The 19,448-nt window shown below is 43.9% G+C and overlaps 3 protein-coding genes across 3 annotated transcripts in view; 1 reads left to right on the forward strand and 2 right to left on the reverse strand.

The window, feature by feature from the left end:
* Positions 1–19,448, reverse strand: part of LOC311030186 (uncharacterized protein) — a 426,559-nt gene that overhangs the window by 349,299 nt on the left and 57,812 nt on the right. The window lies entirely within an intron of this gene.
* LOC311030189 (protein NLRC3-like) overlaps positions 1–19,448 on the reverse strand; it is a 171,535-nt gene that overhangs the window by 53,226 nt on the left and 98,861 nt on the right. The gene's annotated exons all lie outside the window — the stretch shown is intronic.
* On the forward strand, positions 11,453–14,395 carry LOC311030276 (kelch-like protein 10; the record flags this gene model as incomplete). The annotated part of the gene is made up of 5 exons (XM_084035926.1): positions 11,453–11,607; positions 12,405–12,888; positions 13,040–13,636; positions 13,780–13,929; positions 14,024–14,395. 5 exons carry the CDS (start codon positions 11,453–11,455, stop codon positions 14,393–14,395), a joined length of 1,758 nt encoding a protein of 585 aa, XP_083892052.1.

A 19,448-nucleotide genomic window follows, 5' to 3' on the forward strand; every position in this document is an offset into this window, starting at 1 on the left:
AGTTAACGGTGAGACCAATAATGTTTTGGTCCCGTTTGAGTTGTACAGCGTCCAGACGACAGCAGGAGAATCTCAAAGGCTTTCAGGACACAGCAACACACAAAGTTACCGCTCCAGTTAAAATATTTCAACTGACTCAAATACGCATTTAGTCCTTGTGTTAATCTTTGAGCTTTTCTTCATAGATAACTTTAGCTTCAATGCTAACATTTTATTCACATTGTAAATAGCTCAGACGTTAATGTCGAACATGAAGCCGTAGGGATTAATCCCTGTTGTCGTTAAACACCGTTGTCGTCCTGTCGTAGGGAGTTAGACCATGTCCATGTGTTTTTGTTTGTTTCTTTTGTTATCAGATTAGCTCGAACTCCGGTCAGGAAGTTACATTGTTACGTTTATTGCTTTGGCCTTTTGTTCGACATGAACTTCCAACAAAGTCTCACAGCAATTAGTGAAACAGTCATGGAATTGTAATCTAGTCATTTGTATACATGGACATGAATTTTACATTTTTTTCCTGGCATTCAGCAAACTGTTTGTACATTCAGTTGGTCGATATTATGCCACAAAACCAATGTTAGCTTTAGAAAACAAAACCAACGTTAACTTTAGACAAAAAAAAATACTACATAGAAAGAATGAAATACTACATAGACATACAGTAGTACACAATGTTGTTTAATGGTTAGATCGGTGTTTTCAGGGACATTTTATTCAGATACATGCTAACTGACCACGTTGACTTCAACTAGCATTGCTAATAAACACTTACAATAGCGCAAAAAAACAAAACACTTGAGGCAATGCCCTTTAGACGTATTGAAATGACTTTGTGTTTTCCTCAAATCAGACTGGCTTTTTAGACATAGGGAACTTTTTATTTAATTGCAAATGTCGGACGTAAAGGATTTATTTGTCCGTGTTTTCTGTTTCTTGTGTTTAACAGATAAATGAGAAGTTTCTGAGATGCAACGCTGAACATCTGGAGGCAACATTCATGCAGCGATTGGTCAGTCACACTCCAGGGCCCTCATTTATAAAGCTTGTGTACGCACAAAACGGGGCTGGAAACGTGCGTACGCCACTTTCCACGCAAATGTTGTGAGCTATAAAAACCAAACTTGACGGGAAAGTGTGCGTACCCATAAGCAAACTCTGAGGCATGCGTACCGGTACGCACATTCTGGAGACTGGAAGGGAATCAGCAGTAAACGTGAGAAGAACTATATATTTTTGATGACTTGCACACATTTAATTACACTCCATATCATACGTTAGATCTGCGTTATCATGAGGAACTCCAGCAATGTTTTTGACGTTTTTAATGAGTGATAGTTTTTTTCATATTAACACCTTCTTTTAAAATCTGACTTGTATCTTAAATCAAAATCATTTTGAAATATTGAATCAGCGCTGTCACCGCAGGAGGAGGAGACGGCCCAAATGCATGTACAATAAATACCTTCCATTAGATCACTGTAGAACACAGCGGGAATAACTAAATATTCTCCTTATGTATGTGCATATATCATCAACACACATACATACAGCCATTAAGCCATCGTGTTACACTTTATCCTCCTTTTTAAACCACCAGAGCGCAGAGGAAATGCGCTATAATGAGTGGCACGCTCGTGGAGAGCGCAAATTTATCGATGACCCCGCCGTTGACTGCAGCAGCAATGTGTTGCCACTCGCACTGCGTCTTTTTATTCGTGATCCCGCTGCTGTGACCACTAAATTAAATTATTGTCCGGGCCTCCACCTCCCCAACAAGTGTCTCTTTCTCCGTTTCTGAAAAGTTACGTTTCTTCGCTATTTTTCTGACCTGTCGCCGTGATTCACCACACGGAAACGATTGCATGCCGGCTCATTAACATAGTAAAATGTGGGCGTGTACAGGGCGGGATTCAGGTACGCACACTTGTAGGTGATCCTGTGATTTATAAAGGGAACATTGCATACAGCTTGCGTGCGCACAGTTTTATAAATCAGATTTTTTTTTGGCGCACGCAAACTTTGGCTTTTTGCGTGCACCAAAACGTACGTACACTTTTAGTAAGGATCCTACGCACAGTTTTATAAATGAGGGCCCAGAGCTGTAGACATGGTTCAATGAGAAGGGATGAGCTGTTGGCTGGAGGATGAGGTCCCACCTGTCCAGACTCATCCAGGTGAGACGCACATTAAATATACATATACTCCTAGTGAACGCATTCACAATGAATGTGGGTAGTTACTGTCCTTTCACCGGTGTTGACAAGAAGACATTTTTTACTTTGTCTTTGAACTAACAGATCCATGTCACCCATTCAACATGAAGAGAGGTGGACTACGAGTACCATGGGGACGAGAGCCGAGGACCTTCTCGAGGACTACCATGCAACTATTATCTTCATTGGTCATTCATCAACGCTGATGATTAGCTACTCAGTTTATTATGTCACGTTGCTGGTGGACTTTGTTTGGGCCGAAGTATGCAACATAGAAACGAGTTTGAATAATTTATAGTTGAATTAGAATTCCTCAACTTCTGTTATTGCATTAAAAACTGAATTTGAATCACATGCGTTGAAATTATGGTTGCAGTTATTTTTTTAAATCTTTTTTTTTTCTTTACAGTTTATTAGGCGAAATGTAATTCTGTAGTTTTTATTTAGTGTATTTCACAGTAAAAATACTTTGTTAGTAATTATGAAAGCTTCTGCTTTGTAATCAGCTTAAAGCTGTAGTCTACGATTTGAAAGATTTTTCAATTGAGCCAAAATTCATCCAATAGTAGCCATGCGGTCCGCATGGCTACTATTGGCAATTTTGGCTGAGGCTGCGGCGGAGGGGGGGGATTGTGGCGAGTGATCGCTGAGCAGTTTGGGATTGGGGACGTACTGCAGTCGGGGTGAGAGAGAAATGCATTTACACCGATAATGTTTCATCATTCGTGGCCAGGGCATGAAACTGGCACCCGCCCACACGCCAAATGCGGGTAGCTTTTGTGATTGGCGGGTGAAACTGTCAATCTCGCTGCCACATTGGCGGGTAGCCAATAAAACAACACAACACTGAGCAAGTGTCGGCGGCTAGTTCAAGCAGCAACTCTCTGGAACTCTCTGTTGACGTCAACTGTCAATCATCTCTATTCTACATTCTGATTGGTACTCGCTTCACTCGCATCGCAGAGAGTTACATTATTTTATCTCCGTCCCCGCCCACATCGCATCGCCTGTCCTGACCACTTCCGCTAGAACACATTCACATTCATTGACAGCTGTCGCTCAGAGATGGGCGAGTGGCGACGTATGTGAACGAGGCTTCAGTCAAAACCAAAACACCAAGGAAGGCTGAGGAATAGTCACCCACTTATATTATTATTAATAATAGTCATGATAAACAGTATAAAGGCTCAGCACTGTGTTTTAGTCATTTTTGTTGTTTTCTTGGATGCTTAAACTCCTCAACCCCATTAAGTATGTCAACATTTGTATCAGCACCAGCAGTTTGTAAGAAATTGGTCAGTAATTGATATGTCATATTTTGGTTCTCAGAATTCACCAAATTGATGCATTAAAATGAAATTATTCAAAATGTTCTCCCTGGAGATGTAAAATCCCACTCATTCGGTGTGTTATGGAAGCGTTGTGATTGGAGACGAAACAGCCAATCAGAATTGAGCTTCTCCAAGTCTCTGATTGGTTGCTATTGTGGCACATTTGTAACGCTGTGCCAAGTTGTGCGAGCGTACAGACAAAGTTGAGCGCGCACAGAAGGGACAGATTGAGAGCGCCAGCTCGTTTATTTCCTGTCTTACATTATTAGACCAATTGATTAATCCATGTGTGTCTGACCTCACAACAATGGTCAGGCACACCTGGATTAATCAGTTTGAGTCTTTCAGGCACTGAGGTTTAGTGCTTGCTTATGCCACAAAGTTTTACATGTTTACTAGTGCTGGGCCGTTAACACCATTAACAGCGTTAACTTAACGGCGCCGTTAATACGGCCCGCCCAGCACTAACTTCAACAAACACCCACCTCCGAGAGAAGCACGAGTTTCCTCTTGTTTTGCTTTTCCCCCTCTTGCTCGCGCCTGACTAGTAGGTTCTTTTCGAAGCCATCACGTCTTCACCTGCAGCTGCTTGACAAGTGCCTGCAGCGTATGTGCATCTGACCAGTGATTGGTCAGATCGATTGCTGTCAATCATTGCAGTGACGGCGCGTGCGGTGTCTCTTCTTCTCTCTCTTCTCCTGCCTCGCGCTGACAGCTGATCTAGTAGCGCGCCCGACGGCTGTGCATATCCGCGTCCTTTGTGCAAAACGGGGCCACTATTGGATCGCGGGGCCCTACTGTGCGTGTTCTGCATGTAGGCAGGGGCGGCCCTGAGTGAGAGCAGGGCTGCCAACTTTTCAACAAACCTTGGAGTGAGATTTGGTGGGCCAACCAAGATTTTACCGCATACACGGCCATATTTTGTTTGGCCCATCCAGCATCATTACCATACAGCAAAAACATTTTTTAATACCGTTTATCAGTGGTTCTCAATGTATTAGCCTAACTCAGAGTACAAATAGAACCTATTGACCCAACAGTAAGATACAAGACACAACATGGCTCATTTTGTGCATGTTTACTTTGGGATTCTGTATAAAAAATAAAGTAATCAAATACCAAAATCAAGTCCTTGAGAGCTGTGTGCTCTGTTGTACGTCTGTACTTGTTCTGGTCTCTGCTCTATTGCTTCTTTTAATACTACCACTACTGCTAATGCTACTACTACTATACTACTTCCAACACCAAATGCAGTTGGAACCCAAGGGCTGCACCAGATTTCTGCCTAAAAGCCTATTAAGGCAGTTTTTTCTCGCCACTGTCGCTGTAACGCTTGCCCCTGGGTGATGTTGGGACTTTGAAATATTGACTCTGAACATCATGAGCGTATTCTAGTCCTGCTCAATGTGTTAAGTGTCCTAAGATGACTTCTGTTGTGATATGACACTATAAATAAGATTGAATTAAATTCTGACCATAGACAGTAGGTTCCAACCAAAGAGTAGGCTGAACAGGGCGAGATCCGAGCTCCACCCCCTATGAACTATGAAATCTGTTTTCATTTTTTCCAGAGTCTGTGTTTATTTTTTCCCAAGTTTCGTGTTTTCTGTTTTATTTTTTCTTAATTCTGTGTCTTAAAATGAGCATTCTTTCCATCAAATGGTGTGTAATCATGTGGTTGATGACTAAAAATGCAATAAATCAATAAGAAAATATGAGAAATGTTTTGAAGAAAAATTCTAGTAGTTCTTATCCCTTGTGATTCACAGACAAATGTGCATAAAATATGTAAGTGTATGTTCAATCATTTATGGAGGAGTCACAACATACCACCCACTTTTTCAAATCCCCACAAGGACTTTCACCATGTCTTAAGTCTGCGCATGTGTAGATCCACTCGCCGCTATTTAAGTTTCACTTTCAGTTGTGAATCAGTTCATTTCTGACGACGTGTTTTTTCTTCTCTTTCGGCTGAGGCGCGGTGACAAACACTTATCATGTAGAGAAGACGCTGATGCTCCGAGAAAACAGATAACACAATAGATTTGTTTTGTTGCTGGATGGAAACTTCAGTGTGAGAAACCAGGGTTGTGGCGTGAGAGAGTGTGACATCAATCAAATACGTGTGTCTCACGGCCAATGCGTGAGAGTTGGCAGCCCTGTGAGAGTAATATATTTTTGCCTGCTCAAATGACATTATGTTTTGCTCGCCTATCATTTCTCTTTAAAATATCATTTCTGTGCTCGCAAAATATATTTTTCTGCGCTCAAAATCTCACATTGCTCCTTCATAAATGTGGCACAAATAACGCCATACGGTTCCACTCCGGCGTGCGCACGTGTTTGTAGTCAACACGGCCCCCAAAAATGCTGATCGGAGCATCCCTACTTTGTACATGTTGTGGAAGTCCCGGACACACGGGAAACTAAACGGCCTGCCTGAGTTCATAGCGGAGGGAATGTTCCCATTCATTGTCTATGTAAGAAGCCGTGTAATGCCGTCGTGGAGCAGCGAGTTTCCAGAGACGGCGCCGCCCGCAAGCTCTCGATAATCTTTCAAACTGACCGTTGGTGATCTAAAATAAAGACAGATTCAGCAACTGCACGGTCATGCATACATTTTATTTCCTCCGTTTTCCCGTGATAACGAGATCATATCATCCGTTTTCCCGTGAAAACGAGATAATGAATGAAGCATGATAGGCGAGATATCAAGTTGGGTAAAGTTGGAAAGATATTCACAGATTTGAACTTCCTGGATGAATAAATCAGAAGTGAAACGTTTTTCAAACACAAATGATGCCTCTGTCCCACCGTAATATCATAGACTATGAGCTACAAGGACCAAAACCCAGATTTTTTACATAAATAAGCGTCCTCCGAGCTGAACGGAGAACATTGATCTCTATGTGCAGCCGACAGCCGGGCGAGTGCTCAGGGACCGTCTGCAAATTACAAGACAATCAATAACTCCACTGTTATACAGTACAGAGACTCCAAAATCACTACACACACCAAGGGTCTCCTCGTTGTCATACAACAGCTGTTTTGAAAATATGTGCCTTTTTATAATTGTGGTGATTTTTTTAATGGTATTAATCATGACTATCTCCTATATTGATCAATAACTCCACTGTTATATAGTACAGAGACTCCAAAATCACTACACACACCAAGGGGTGCTTTTTTCAAACTTTCAAATCATAGACTACAGCTTTAAAGTATCCACAGTAAAAGTACACAGTGTTGTACTATAATACATGATATGCTTAGATTATTCTTACTGATGCATTCAGGTGGAAGCTGTATTTTACAGCTTCAGTACATTTACTGCAGTAAAGACTGAACATTGTCTCATTCTTGTATGTTTGAAATATCAGAAACTGTCACTTACCAAACTGTTCACATGTAGGAGAGACGACAGGACGATGTGTCGCAGATCTCAGACACCAGGAAGTAACCAGAGTTTAAAGTATGATTTAAACCAGTTCAGGACTGTGCCAGGCAGCCCCACCCATGTTTCCAGAATGCCTGGTATGCCGAGGTCTACTGTATCAAACGCAGCACTACGGTCCAGTACAACTAGAACGAAGATTTGCTGCAATCTGTACGAAAACCAATATCATTTTAAACCGTGCGTTGCGGCCATCCGACTTTCTTTTTGAAGTCGACAACCGGAAAACGGATAACGAGTCGTTTTCCGTTTTTCGCTTCAAAATAAAAGAACGAAAAACGGAAACGACTCGTATCCCGTTATTTGTTTTAAAATCGGAAAAGGAGAAACGGAAAACGACTCGTTAACTGATATTAGATATTGTGTTCATGAATGGGATTCGGGGATGAAATAGGGTCCGTGTACCTTCCGTTCATTCTATTTTCAATTTTGAAACGAAAAATGAGTCATTTTTCTTTTTTCAATATACACTCAACAAAAATATAAACGCAACACTTTTGTTTTTGCTCCCATTTTTCATGAGATGGACTTAAAGATCTAAAATTAATTCCAGATACACAATATTACCATTTCTCTCAAACATTGTTCACAAATCAGTCTAAATGTGTGATAGTGAGCACTTCTGCTTTGCTGAGATAATCCATCCCACCTCACAGGTGTGCCACATCAAGATGCTGATCTGACATCATGATTAGTGCACAGGTGTGCCTTAGACTGTCCACAATAAAAGGCCACTCTGAATATGTATATGTATATATATATATATATATGCCGTTGAAGCCCCCGGCAACGAAGATCCGGTCATCGATGACTTTGATGCCGAAGTTGCTGCGAGGGGTCAACATGTGGGACACTTGGTTCCAGGTGTTTCTCCGAGGGTCGTAGACCTCCGCGCTGCGGAGACGGCTGGCGCCATCAAAGCCGCCGACCTTTGGGAGGAAGAGGAAATGAAAAGGTCAAACGGAGATTGAACCAGTTTCTCTGAATCTACAAAAAACAACTGCTGATCAAATCTCTTCACCCTTCAGGTTATGTGTTATGTGAGGGTCAGCAGTGTTTCCTGGACTTACAGCATAGAGGCGGTCTGCATAAGTAATGATGCCAATCCCACTGCGGGCGCAGGTCATGAGGCCGATGGTCGTCCACTGGTCGGTCTCTGGGTTGTAACACTCAGCCGTCTGCAGGAACTCGTTCCCATTGAAACCACCGCAAACGTAAACCTGGAAAAAACAGGAAAGGACTTTAATAGGATTTAACAATGAAATGATTTAAGAATTAACACTTTTCTTGGCTTCTACTGGTAATAAATCATCTGAAATATCACTACACAACTGTGAAATAATGTGAGAATTATGAGACCCACCTTGTTGTGGAGCGTCGTGGAGCTGGCCTTACATGAACACGAAGTCCATTCGTCGGTCTTTCTTTGTGAAGTGGGCGATGGCGGCGTCATAAAGTTTGTCCTTTGATTTGAGCTCCAAAAGAAGTCCTTTCTCTATGGACATCAGTGCCAAAGCTCCCAGGCGATCCTGTCCAGTACTGTTCCTGGCGTGCGTCTTGATGCGCTTCAGAGCCGAGAAAGACCGCTCCACGGAGGAGGTGGACACGGGGATGGTCAGCACCAGGCAGGTGAGGCGATACAGCTGCGGCATGCTCTCAGTCAGCTCTTTAAGAGTCAGAAAGTGCAGCAGGTCTGGTGGGCTCCTTGCCTCGAAGACCGTCAGTTCAGTCTTGAGCCTGGGGAGGTCAAAATGCAGCCCGTAGTTTCCCGCGAGGCTCTGAAACTCAGAGTTGGGGAAGTTTTCTCTGTATGAGGCAAACTTCTTGGGGTCCAGAAGGGCCAGGAACATGAGTTTTTCATGATCCTTGAATCTGTTCCTCAGCTGAGCGAGAATGTTGTCCAGGATTTCACTGTGCAGGTGCTGGTACGCTGCGCGCACATCTCCAACTCTCCGTGCCCTGCGCCCGCTGGGAACCCCGACTTCACGCACAGTGTCCTCATAGATGGAGTCAAATGTGGCCTTTTCTCTCTCTGTGGTGCTGCAAAAGTCCTCGATGCTGGACAAACAGAACTGCATGTCATACTCCTTATTCTGCAAGATCCCAAAGAGCAGGTCGGAGTAGGCGAACACGGAGTTGAATGTGGCGAGGAGAAAGCAGAACTCGAAGCCCGCCAGCAGTGCAGTGTATCCATCAGCGCTGTGTATCAGCATCATCATCAAAATCATTGTGGTTGTCAACAATGAATTCAAAGAGCTCCAAGAGTTCTTCTCTCTGCTCATACACAGTGCAAACCAAACGTGATGAAAAGTTCCACCGTGTTGGAGTCACTCTAGGCAGTCTTCGCTGGCATATTTCATCCAGGAGTTTCGTGCGTTTGGCTGACCTTGTGAAAAAGGCTGCGAGGCCACTTAGGTGGGAGAAAAAAACTTTGCACTCTTTGATTTTGGCAGCACTTTGAGACATGACGAGGTTCAGAGAGTGCACATAACAGTGAACGAAGAGAATAGAAGAGAATTGTGGTATTTTTTCTTTGACTTTAGCTTGGACCCCATTCAGTCCAGAGGCCATGACTGCAGCTCCATCGTAACACTGGGCAATTACCTTATTGGTGCAAGCACAGTCCTCCAGAAAGTCCAAAACTTGACGAGCTATGGCTTCTGCGCGCTTATCACCACTGACATCACCAAACTGGAAAAAGCGCTCCTTGACACCACCGTCAGTGGTGTAACGCAGGACATATGACATCTGAGCAGTGTTACTGACGTCAGTTGTCTCGTCTACCATAACGGAGACAAAAGGCGTGTTCCTCACCTCCTCCCTCATTGCTTCGGTCATTACATCTGCCACCGATTGAATCAGGTCATTCTGAATTTTGCTGGAGGTGCCGATGAAAACAGTGGCCGAATCCAGATGACAGCGCAGAGGACTGTCATACTCCGCCAAAAACTCCAGAAACTCCAAGTAGTTGCCCTTGTTTTCGGAATCTTTACTCTCATCATGTCCTCGAAATGCCAGCTCTTGTTTTCCAAGAAATGTGACGACATTGATGAGACGTTTCAGGATCTCTCTGTTCTGCCTGACCTTGTTGTTGTGGGCCGTAGTATGATTACGGCGCTGCTCATCTAGCTGAAGATCAACTCTTGTGTCCCCAAAAGTTTTCAAACTGACCGTCGTTTGCAGGTGTGCCGCAGAATCTTGATGTCGGTGGGCTGACTTTGTCAGATTTGTAAGGCTGACAAATCTGCCGCTGACCCAGGTGGATGACTTGTCAGTTGTAAAAAGTAAGCAACTCCAGCAGTACAGCCTGTTTGTTTTCTTACAGCCCGTCATCCACGGATATCGCTGATAATTTTCGGTCTTGAAATGCCTTTCCACTTTAACCTTTTCTTTTAATTCCAGTTCTGGAGTTGGTCTTCCGTTTTCTATTATTTGAAGTTTTTCTGTGAAAGGCCGCCTTGAAAAAGGCGATGCTATCAAGCTAGCCACAACGTCACTCTCATCTTCCGCCATTTAACTCTGTCTCTCAACCGCTCTCACCACTCTGCAGAGATTCGATGTTTGGACTTCATCAAGGCCTACGACAGGGTTCCCCAATTAGTTTTCACTGAGGGCCAAATTATGTCCAGGTTGCCAAGTCGAGGGCCAAATTGTCTGTTATTTTTTTCATTGGACCACTAAACATTGTTTTATGTGCAAATGTTATTATTGTTGCTGCTATTATTTGAAGTATTATGATTGTAATGATTAGTACTACCAGTGGTAGTTGGTTGTAGTAGCAGATAGTAGTAGTAGTCATAGCCTGTGTTGAGGGACAGATAAAATGTACACTTGAAATAAAATAAGTCCAATATCAACGATTTATTTATTTGAATGCCCCTGGAGAATATTTTGATCAACAACAAAAAACAACAGCACTACAGCAAGTGGTGCACAAGAGGAAAACAATATTGTATAATAGTGGAGTTAATGATTTTTGTTTGCAGCGTCTTGCTGTTGTCTTGTAATTTGCAGACGGTCCCTGTGCACTCGCCCTTTACATGGTATAAAACTAAAAGTTCACACAATCTGTCAGTAGCAGTTTGATGCAGCTTCTATCAGTCAGACAGGAGGTGAAGGTTCACTAAAGTGGCCTCTGAAAAGTAGAGAAAAACTCCAAAAATAAATGCAACATCCGTTGTCATGGTTAATAAAGTGGCCCAAGAGTTGAAACAAATGATACAGTGTGAGTTCTGCCACTTTAGTGAACCTTCAACTCCTGTCTGACTGATAGAAGCTGCAGTTAAACACATACAAACTACATTTGAACAATAACATTCTGCATCAATCACAAAACACAGTGATGTGATGAGCATCTATTCTAGAAGTGTAATCTGTGAAGGTGTCCAGTCTCTCTCTTGATCTCCACATAAACCAACAACCAGAGACAACAACTCTATCATCAGCAAATCAAGATGGCCAATCAACGCCACTCTTCTTTCCTGTTTCCTGCCTCAGGGTTCAATGATTTACGTCTGGAGGGAACGTTTTGCGACGCAGTCATCACTGTTGAAGACGTGGAATTTAAAATCCACAAGATCTTCCTCTGTCGATGCAGCCTCTACTTCCAGTGAGTACATTATCTGATATTAGGGAGGAAACTTGTGAATTTATATCCTTCAAATGAGCAGAAAGTATCAGCAAATTGATTGATTAGTGATGTGAAGTCTGAGAGAACAGCCACAACACGTAACAAGCTCATAGAGCATTTGTGATTTAAAACAAAACAAGAGGACATTAAACACCTGATAGACGGCTACGAGAATATTTGTAACATATTTGAAAGGATCATTCAGAATTCAACCAGTGGTGTAGTTTCCCTGTCTGTCTATAGTTTTTATAAATATAATGACTTGACTGGATATCATCTCAAATGAGGTTTCTTGTTTCCATTCATCTCATATCAACTTCCAACATGTGAAGTTTGTACATCGGTTGTAGACTCAGCTCAAGTTGGATTTATGATCTTTGCCAAACGTGTTATTGTTTTGTTGTTTTTTAAAATGTGAAGTAGAATTTGAGCTGCTGGTCTCTCAGTTCCATACTACTGTACTTTAAAGCAGATTTTAGAATGGAGTTCATTCAGAAAAGTTACACATCTGTTACAAAATGCATATAATTCACTATTTCCATTCCAGATGTCATTTATTCAACAGGTTTCATGTGTGTCATTCAGCGTGTTGGGTTTGTCAGTGATGTGGTTTAAAGTAAACTGGGAGGAGCCTTGATATCAGTCATATTTCACTCTGCTGCTGTTTTGAAAAGCGCCCCACTATATTCTTATCCTAGTTATTAGTGTGAAGCAAAGAAGGAACAGCTGACGTCAGTTTCTCATCCTCTTCTTTGTGTTTTCATCCTGACCCACAGAGCTCTCTTCCAACGCTGGTCTTCCCCAGACAAGAAGATCTACAACATCCCCGGCCTGACTCCTGACATGATGCAGCTCCTCATCGACTTTGCATACACCGGCTCCGTTTCAGTGACGGAGGACAACGTTCGGGAGCTGCTTCTAGCAGCCGATCAGTTTAATGTGATGGGAGTTGTGAAAAAGTGCTGCGACTTCCTGGAGAGCCAGCTCTGCCCAGAGAACTGCATCGGCATCTTCCAGTTCACCGCCGTCTGCTTCTGCCCCGAACTGCACCGCCAGGCCTACAGCTTCATCGTCGACCACTTTGAGGCGCTCGTTTCCTCTGAAGAGTTCCTGCAGCTCTCTGTGCAGCAACTCAGCGCCATCCTGAACAGAGACAACCTCAGAGTGAGAGACGAGAGGACTGTGTATGAGGCCGTCCTCCGCTGGATCGCCCACTCACTGGAGGAAAGGAGAGACCACATCGCTGTGCTCTTATCTAAGGTAGGATGACTTCCTGTCACATGATTTCTTCTCCGTGGTTTCATCCTGACTGAACAGTAGTCTGTAGGGACACCTCTAGAGTCAAGGACCGGCCTAAAGTACTGCCGTCCATGAACTTCTATTCAAACATTTTGTCCTGTTTTCTCTGTAGGTGCGGCTGGCCTCCATGGGTACAGAGTACATGAGGATCAGTGTGATGTCTAATACGCTGGTGAATAACAACGCAGACTGCCAGCGCATGGTCAGGGAAGCCATAGAAGTTATGCAAAACCAGCCTGATGTGTACCACCATCTCGCCCGTCCTCGCCTTCCAAACGCCGTCCTGCTGGCCATCGGAGGCTGGAGTGGCGGCAATACGACTGCCGGCATCGAGGCCTACAACGTCCACACCAACGACTGGATCAGCTTGACCCAGCATCTGGAGCGTCCTCGTGCCTACCATGGCACCGCCTTCCTCAACGGGAGCGTCTACTGCGTTGGGGGCTGCGACATGTTGGAGTGTTTCAACAGCGTGTGCAGGTTCGACCTCAGCTCAAAAACCTGGCATGAGGTGTCGCCCATGTTTTTCCGCCGCTGCTATGTGAGCGTCACTACACTCAACGGGTGCATCTATGCCATGGGAGGGTACGACGGGCATCGACGACTCTCCACTGCAGAGCGCTATAACCCCGAGACAAACCAGTGGAGTCTCATTTCATCCATGCAGGAGGTTAGAAGTGACGCCAGCTCCACGACGCTCCACAACAAGGTGGGTCTCATAATTCTCACATTATCTCACAGTTGTGTAGTGATATTTCAGATGATTTATTACCAGTAGAAGCCAAGAAAAGTGTTAATTCTTAAATCATTTCATTGTTAAATCCTATTAAAGTCCTTTCCTGTTGTTCCCAGGTTTATGTTTGCGGTGGTTTCAATGGGAACGACTGCGTGCAGACGGCTGAGTGTTACAACCCAGAGACCGACCAGTGGACGACCATCGGCCTCATGACCTGCGCCCGCAGTGGGATTGGCATCATTACGTATGCAGACCGCCTCTATGCTGTAAGTCCAGGAAACACTGCTGACCCTCACATAGAGATTCAGAGAAACTGGTTCAATCTCCGTTTGACCTTTTCATTTCCTCTTCCTCCCAAAGGTCGGCGGCTTTGATGGCGCCAGCCGTCTCAGCAGCGCGGAGGTCTACGACCCTCAGAGCAACACCTGGAACCAAGTGTCCCACATGTTGACCCCTCGCAGCAACTTCGGCATCGGAGTCATCGATGACCGGATCTTCGTTGCCGGGGGCTTCAACGGCATCACCACCTCCACCAACGTGGAGTGCTACAACGTGACCACTGGTGAGTGGTCCGAGGTCTCTGACATAGGGATCAGCCGCAGTGTTTTGAGCTGCTGTGTGGTGTCCGGACTCCCCAACATGGCCGAGTATCTGGTCCCACGTGATGTTCTGCCTCTTTTAGATTTGGATAGTGTTCCTGTGGAGTCTGTGGAGGCAGGACGTTCTGCCTAACACCATCCACCCTGTTTATTACAGTGTTTTTAAAAAATGTAAATAATAAATAATAAACTTCTTTCTGTATCAAACTGCTACTGACAGATTGTGTGAACTTTTAGTTTTATACCATGTAAAGGGGAATTTTATAAGGTAGTCAAACTAAAAAATGAAACTGTTGGCTGTTATCTGCTAAATGTGTATTCCAGCATATCTTATTCTTACTTATTATCTTACTTATTGTAAGTCACTTTGGACAAAAGCGTCTGCTAAATGACCTAAATGTAAATGTAATATCTAAGTGTGATATGCTTCTATGGTATTTGGCATTTTGATATTTAAAAAGCCACCAAGGTTAACATTTTTGGCTTTTTCAAAGACCAATAGAGTGATGAGTTCAAAGGTCAATATAAACATGGCAGCCAGCATTTTATAATATATATAATTATAATATAATAAATGGCATGTTTTAAAAGAAATCTAATTATTGATTAATTAAATGCACCACCCAGTGTGTGTATAAAGTAGACTCGACCTCAACTTTATGCAAATGAGGAGTGTTTCCCCGCTTCCCATTCATTGTCTATGTGAAAAGCCGTGCAATGCATTTTGGTAGCGTCATGTGATTAACAGCTCAGAGGGCGGGGCCAAAGTCTAATGGACGTCAACGATTGGCTGAAAGTTTGTGTGAACAGTCACCACAAATTCCTGATTTTCTTATCCCGGTACGTCTTCCTCACATTCATACTGGGAGTGTTGGGAAGTTGTTCTCTGACCAGTATCTTCTTCTCTACATTGAATTCTGGATCTGAACCCGCTCCCAACTTCCCAGCAAACAGCTCAGCCGGCAGGTGAGTCTCGCGTTACAGTTTGTGAAGGTGTGCTGTATGTATGTTAATTGATAAATTAATAATCTTTTATGAATGTTTGTGTCACTTTTTAAAATTTAAACAGCATAAAGCATGGCATATATTGTATAAAAACTACTTAAAACGTTTAATTATACATTAAAACACTTAGAATATTTGATAAATCATAATAAAACAACACACAACTAAACTATTTAAAACAAGTATTCTATAAATTGCTGCTGCTGCTGCAAAAAAAAAATGTTTTAAATCCCACCCCTCTGTGTGTTTGCATTTATTTTCCTGAATTAGACTCCTCATCAAAAGTTAATTATTTTTATTGGTTTGAGAAGTTCTTTGTGCAATTCCAATAGGATTTAGTGCATTTGAGCTTTTAGGATAAGATCACCTGTTATTAGATGATATAATAAGATAAAATAAACAAGGACACATTTAAAAAACGAAATATTAAGATAAAATCAAGACAGACTGACATATTTCCATTCAATGGAAAGTCTTGTAGAGACCGCAAGGAAACTCCCGCATGTCAACACAATTCTCCTCTAATGGAAGAGCTCAGCAGGTTTGTTGGACAGGACCGGGTTACCCATCATTACACTAAAAGCTTTATCTTGATAAGAAACTAGGGCTGCTTCTTTTAAATCAATTTTGACTGTGCTGCAAGGATTAAACGTCACAATCCAGCAGGTTCGAGCGCTGAGGCGAGGAAATGTCACTGATGCTGTTGCTCCTGTTAACACCAGCTACACAAACACTAAACTAAAGCGTGGAGAGATTGCCTCTGAAAAAGCCAACGAGACGAGGAAGCAACAGTTTGTGGAAGGATATGCGGTGCAGGTGGATAAAACCAGCCCTTGCAATCATCAAAACTTTTCCTTTTCACGTGACAAATCAGATATTTGCTGACATGAAAAAGAAGAGTGAGCACATGAGCAGACCTGATTCTGGTTCTGAAAAGTGCCTTAAACTTGCATTTTCTCAGCTGGCCATCAGGGGGCGACTCCTCTGGTTGCACAAAGAAGTGTGATTGTATGGAAGTCTATGAGGAAATTACCCGACTCCTCACTTGAGTTATTCTCTCAGTAAACATTGCAAACTTGAGTTTGTGGTCTCTAGTTTCAATCATCAGATCCTCCCATTGCTCCTCCGCAGTCCAAATATGGTCACTTCCTTCACTGGTTGCAAAAACTCTTTGGCTGCCAAACAAGCAGTGAGCGTTAAGCTATTGGCGGCTCCATGTACTTAACACACACACATTAGGAAATGTCTTTGGAAAGAATCCTTTTGTTTGTACATTTGTGTTGCAGGATCCAGATGACCATTTCCTTTTGAGGTTCTCACCGCCGTTTTGTAGCCTGTGTTGTTCCCAAAGCTGAGGAACAACGAGGAACATTCATCTCAGAGTTCTGCTCGGTTCTGTTGAAGACCCCCCAAAACAAACATGGCGGCCACCATGGAGGCGGCGGACATCAGCGTGGTGGGAGTCTACTTCGTCCTGGTGCTGGCGGCGGGTTTCCTCGCCATGCGGAAGGCCAACCGGAGCACGGTGAGCGGCTACTTCCTCGCCGGGCGCAACATGGACTGGGCGGCCGTCGGAGTGTCGCTGTTCGTCAGCAACATAGGAAGCGAGCATTTCATCGGCCTGGCGGGATCCGCTGCCGCTAATGGGCTGGCCGTGGTGGCGTGGGAAATAAACGCCCTGCTGCTGCTGCAGCTGTTGGGCTGGGTGTTCGTCCCCGTGTACATCCACTGCGGCGTCTACACCATGCCGGAGTATCTGTCCAAGCGTTTCGGCGGGAGGAGACTCAAGATGTATTTCGCTGCGTTATCGCTCGTCCTGTACATCATCACCAAGTTGTCCGTGGACCTCTACGCCGGGGCCTTGTTCATCCAGGAATCCTTAGGGTGGAACCTCTACCTGTCAATCATCCTCCTCATCGCCATGACGACGCTGCTGACCGTCACCGGAGGCCTGTTTGCCGTCATCTACACGGACACGCTCCAGGCCTTCCTCATGATCGGCGGGGCGCTCTGCCTCATGGGCATCAGCCTCTTCAAAGTGGGAGGACTCCAAGGTCTTTATGATTTAACACCGTGTGATCAATTAACCTATATGATACTGAACCGTTGTGTCAATTCAATTATTTCAAAGGGGTGATGACAAAGTACATGCAGGCCACGCCCAACATCACGGCCATCTTGCTGTCTTCTCATAACCTGACGTATTCTGAGTCCTGCCACCTCCACCTCCATCCGAAACCAGATTCCCTGAAGATACCCGAGGGATCCGGACATGCCGTGGCCCGGTTTCTTACTGGGCCAGACTCCTGTCTCTATTTGGTACTCCGTGTGTTAGTAATGGAGGACATGATGCTCACTACAAAGACACGTCATGCCTTCTGGCTCTGTTGACTGTTAATCTCTCCTTCCAGGTACTGGTGCACAGATCAGGTGATCGTCCAGCTGGTTCTGGCAGCAAAGAACAGCAAGGATGGAGAAGACGTCGATGCTTTGAAGCTACCAAACCCTGAGATCCAACATGAAAGCAGTCTGCTCAATAAAGAAAGGTGCCAAGATGAGATGGTGGAAGGGGGAGAAGGGAGAGGAGTGAGGGAGGAGGGGGAGGAAGGCTGCCATGGAGGAGCAGGACTGGGTTTGTTTCTTGTGTTTCCAGGAGAAGCTGCCTGAACCTTGTGTGATTTCAGTACAGGAACAGGAGAAGATGATGGATCAGCGTCTCCACGAACCTCCGCGGACCTGAATCCTCCTGAACTCTGCTCTGGTGGTGATTTGCTCCATCAGCATCTTTCTCTTCATCTATTTCTCCGTTTAGGCTTCTTTTAGTCCCAGCAGTCGGACACTTTTGTCCATCCTGCAGGTAAAGTGTCCTTCACGTTTCTCTCTTGTATATGTAGTCCAGACTTCTGATCAGTAGACTTTAGATATGCACAGGTTTGGAAGTTATTCTTTTTATTTCCTACACCACCTGATCCACTCAAATGTTTTAAGTTATTTATGAAAATAATTGAAATGATGGTGTTGTTGTTATAAATCCACACTGATGTTGAGCCTGATTTCAGAAGGAAGGGGGACCTGGAATGAGTCATTTTCTTTTAACATCGAATCAAGTTGAGAAGCGCTAATTAGCAACATGCTAACACACTAAACTAAAATGGCGGTAATGGTTGATTTTGTACTTTGCTAACCATTGGCATGCCAGCGTCGTCGTCATCATTAAGAGTTTTTAATGATCTTATTTTAACTGTTGATGCAGGTAACTCTGCTGTCCTTGTGCTCCTAGACCTGTCAGCTGCCTTCGACACTGTGGACCACAGGACCCTTCTGTTACGTTTAGAACAGTGCGTAGGCATCACAGGTACTGCCCTCAAATGGTTCAAATGGAGTCTTATCTTTCCGATAGGAGTTTCACAGTTCACCTGGGAGAGTTTTCCTCTACCGCTGCCCCTCTCACCTGTGGAGTCCCTCAAGGCTCTATTTTAGGCCCTATCCTGTTTTTACTGTATTTGTTGCCCCTGGGATCCATCTTAGCAAAACACAACATTTCTTTCCACTGTTTTGCTGACGATGTACAAATCTATATCCCTTTAAGATCCAAGAGTAAGGATACATTGCAGCCATTGCTTGATTGCTTATCTGATATAAAAACTTGGATGGACATACATTTTCTCAACCTTAACGAAAACAAAACTGAGATTATTGTTTGGGCAAAATAATCATGATTTTTCTGCTGGTTTTCTGGGCCCACTTACTCCAAACTCCCGCACTCATGTCAAGAACCTTGGAGTAACACTAGATAGTGCTTTTAAATTCGACAGGCAGGTCAGCTCTGTTGTCAAAACAAGTTTCTTCCAGCTTCGACTCTTAGCCAAGATTAAGGCCTATCTTCCTCCCAAAGACCTAGAGAGAGTGATCCATGCCTTTATTTCTTCACGGCTGGATTACTGTAATTCTCTGTATGTTGGTGTCGACCAGTCGTTGCTCCGTCGCCTGCAGCTCGTGCAAAATGCTGCCGCTCGTCTCCTGACTGGAAAAAGAAAGCGCGACCACATTACACCAGTCTTGGCCTCGCTACACTGGCTCCCTGTCCGCTTCAGGATTGATTTTAAACTTTTGCTATTTGTTTTTAAAGCTTTAAATGGACTAGCACCACTATACTTATCCGAACATTTACACTGTCACAA

This window comes from Eutrigla gurnardus (genome assembly GCF_963514095.1).
Source record: "Eutrigla gurnardus genome assembly, chromosome: 19".
NCBI classification, from domain to species: domain Eukaryota; kingdom Metazoa; phylum Chordata; class Actinopteri; order Perciformes; family Triglidae; genus Eutrigla; species Eutrigla gurnardus.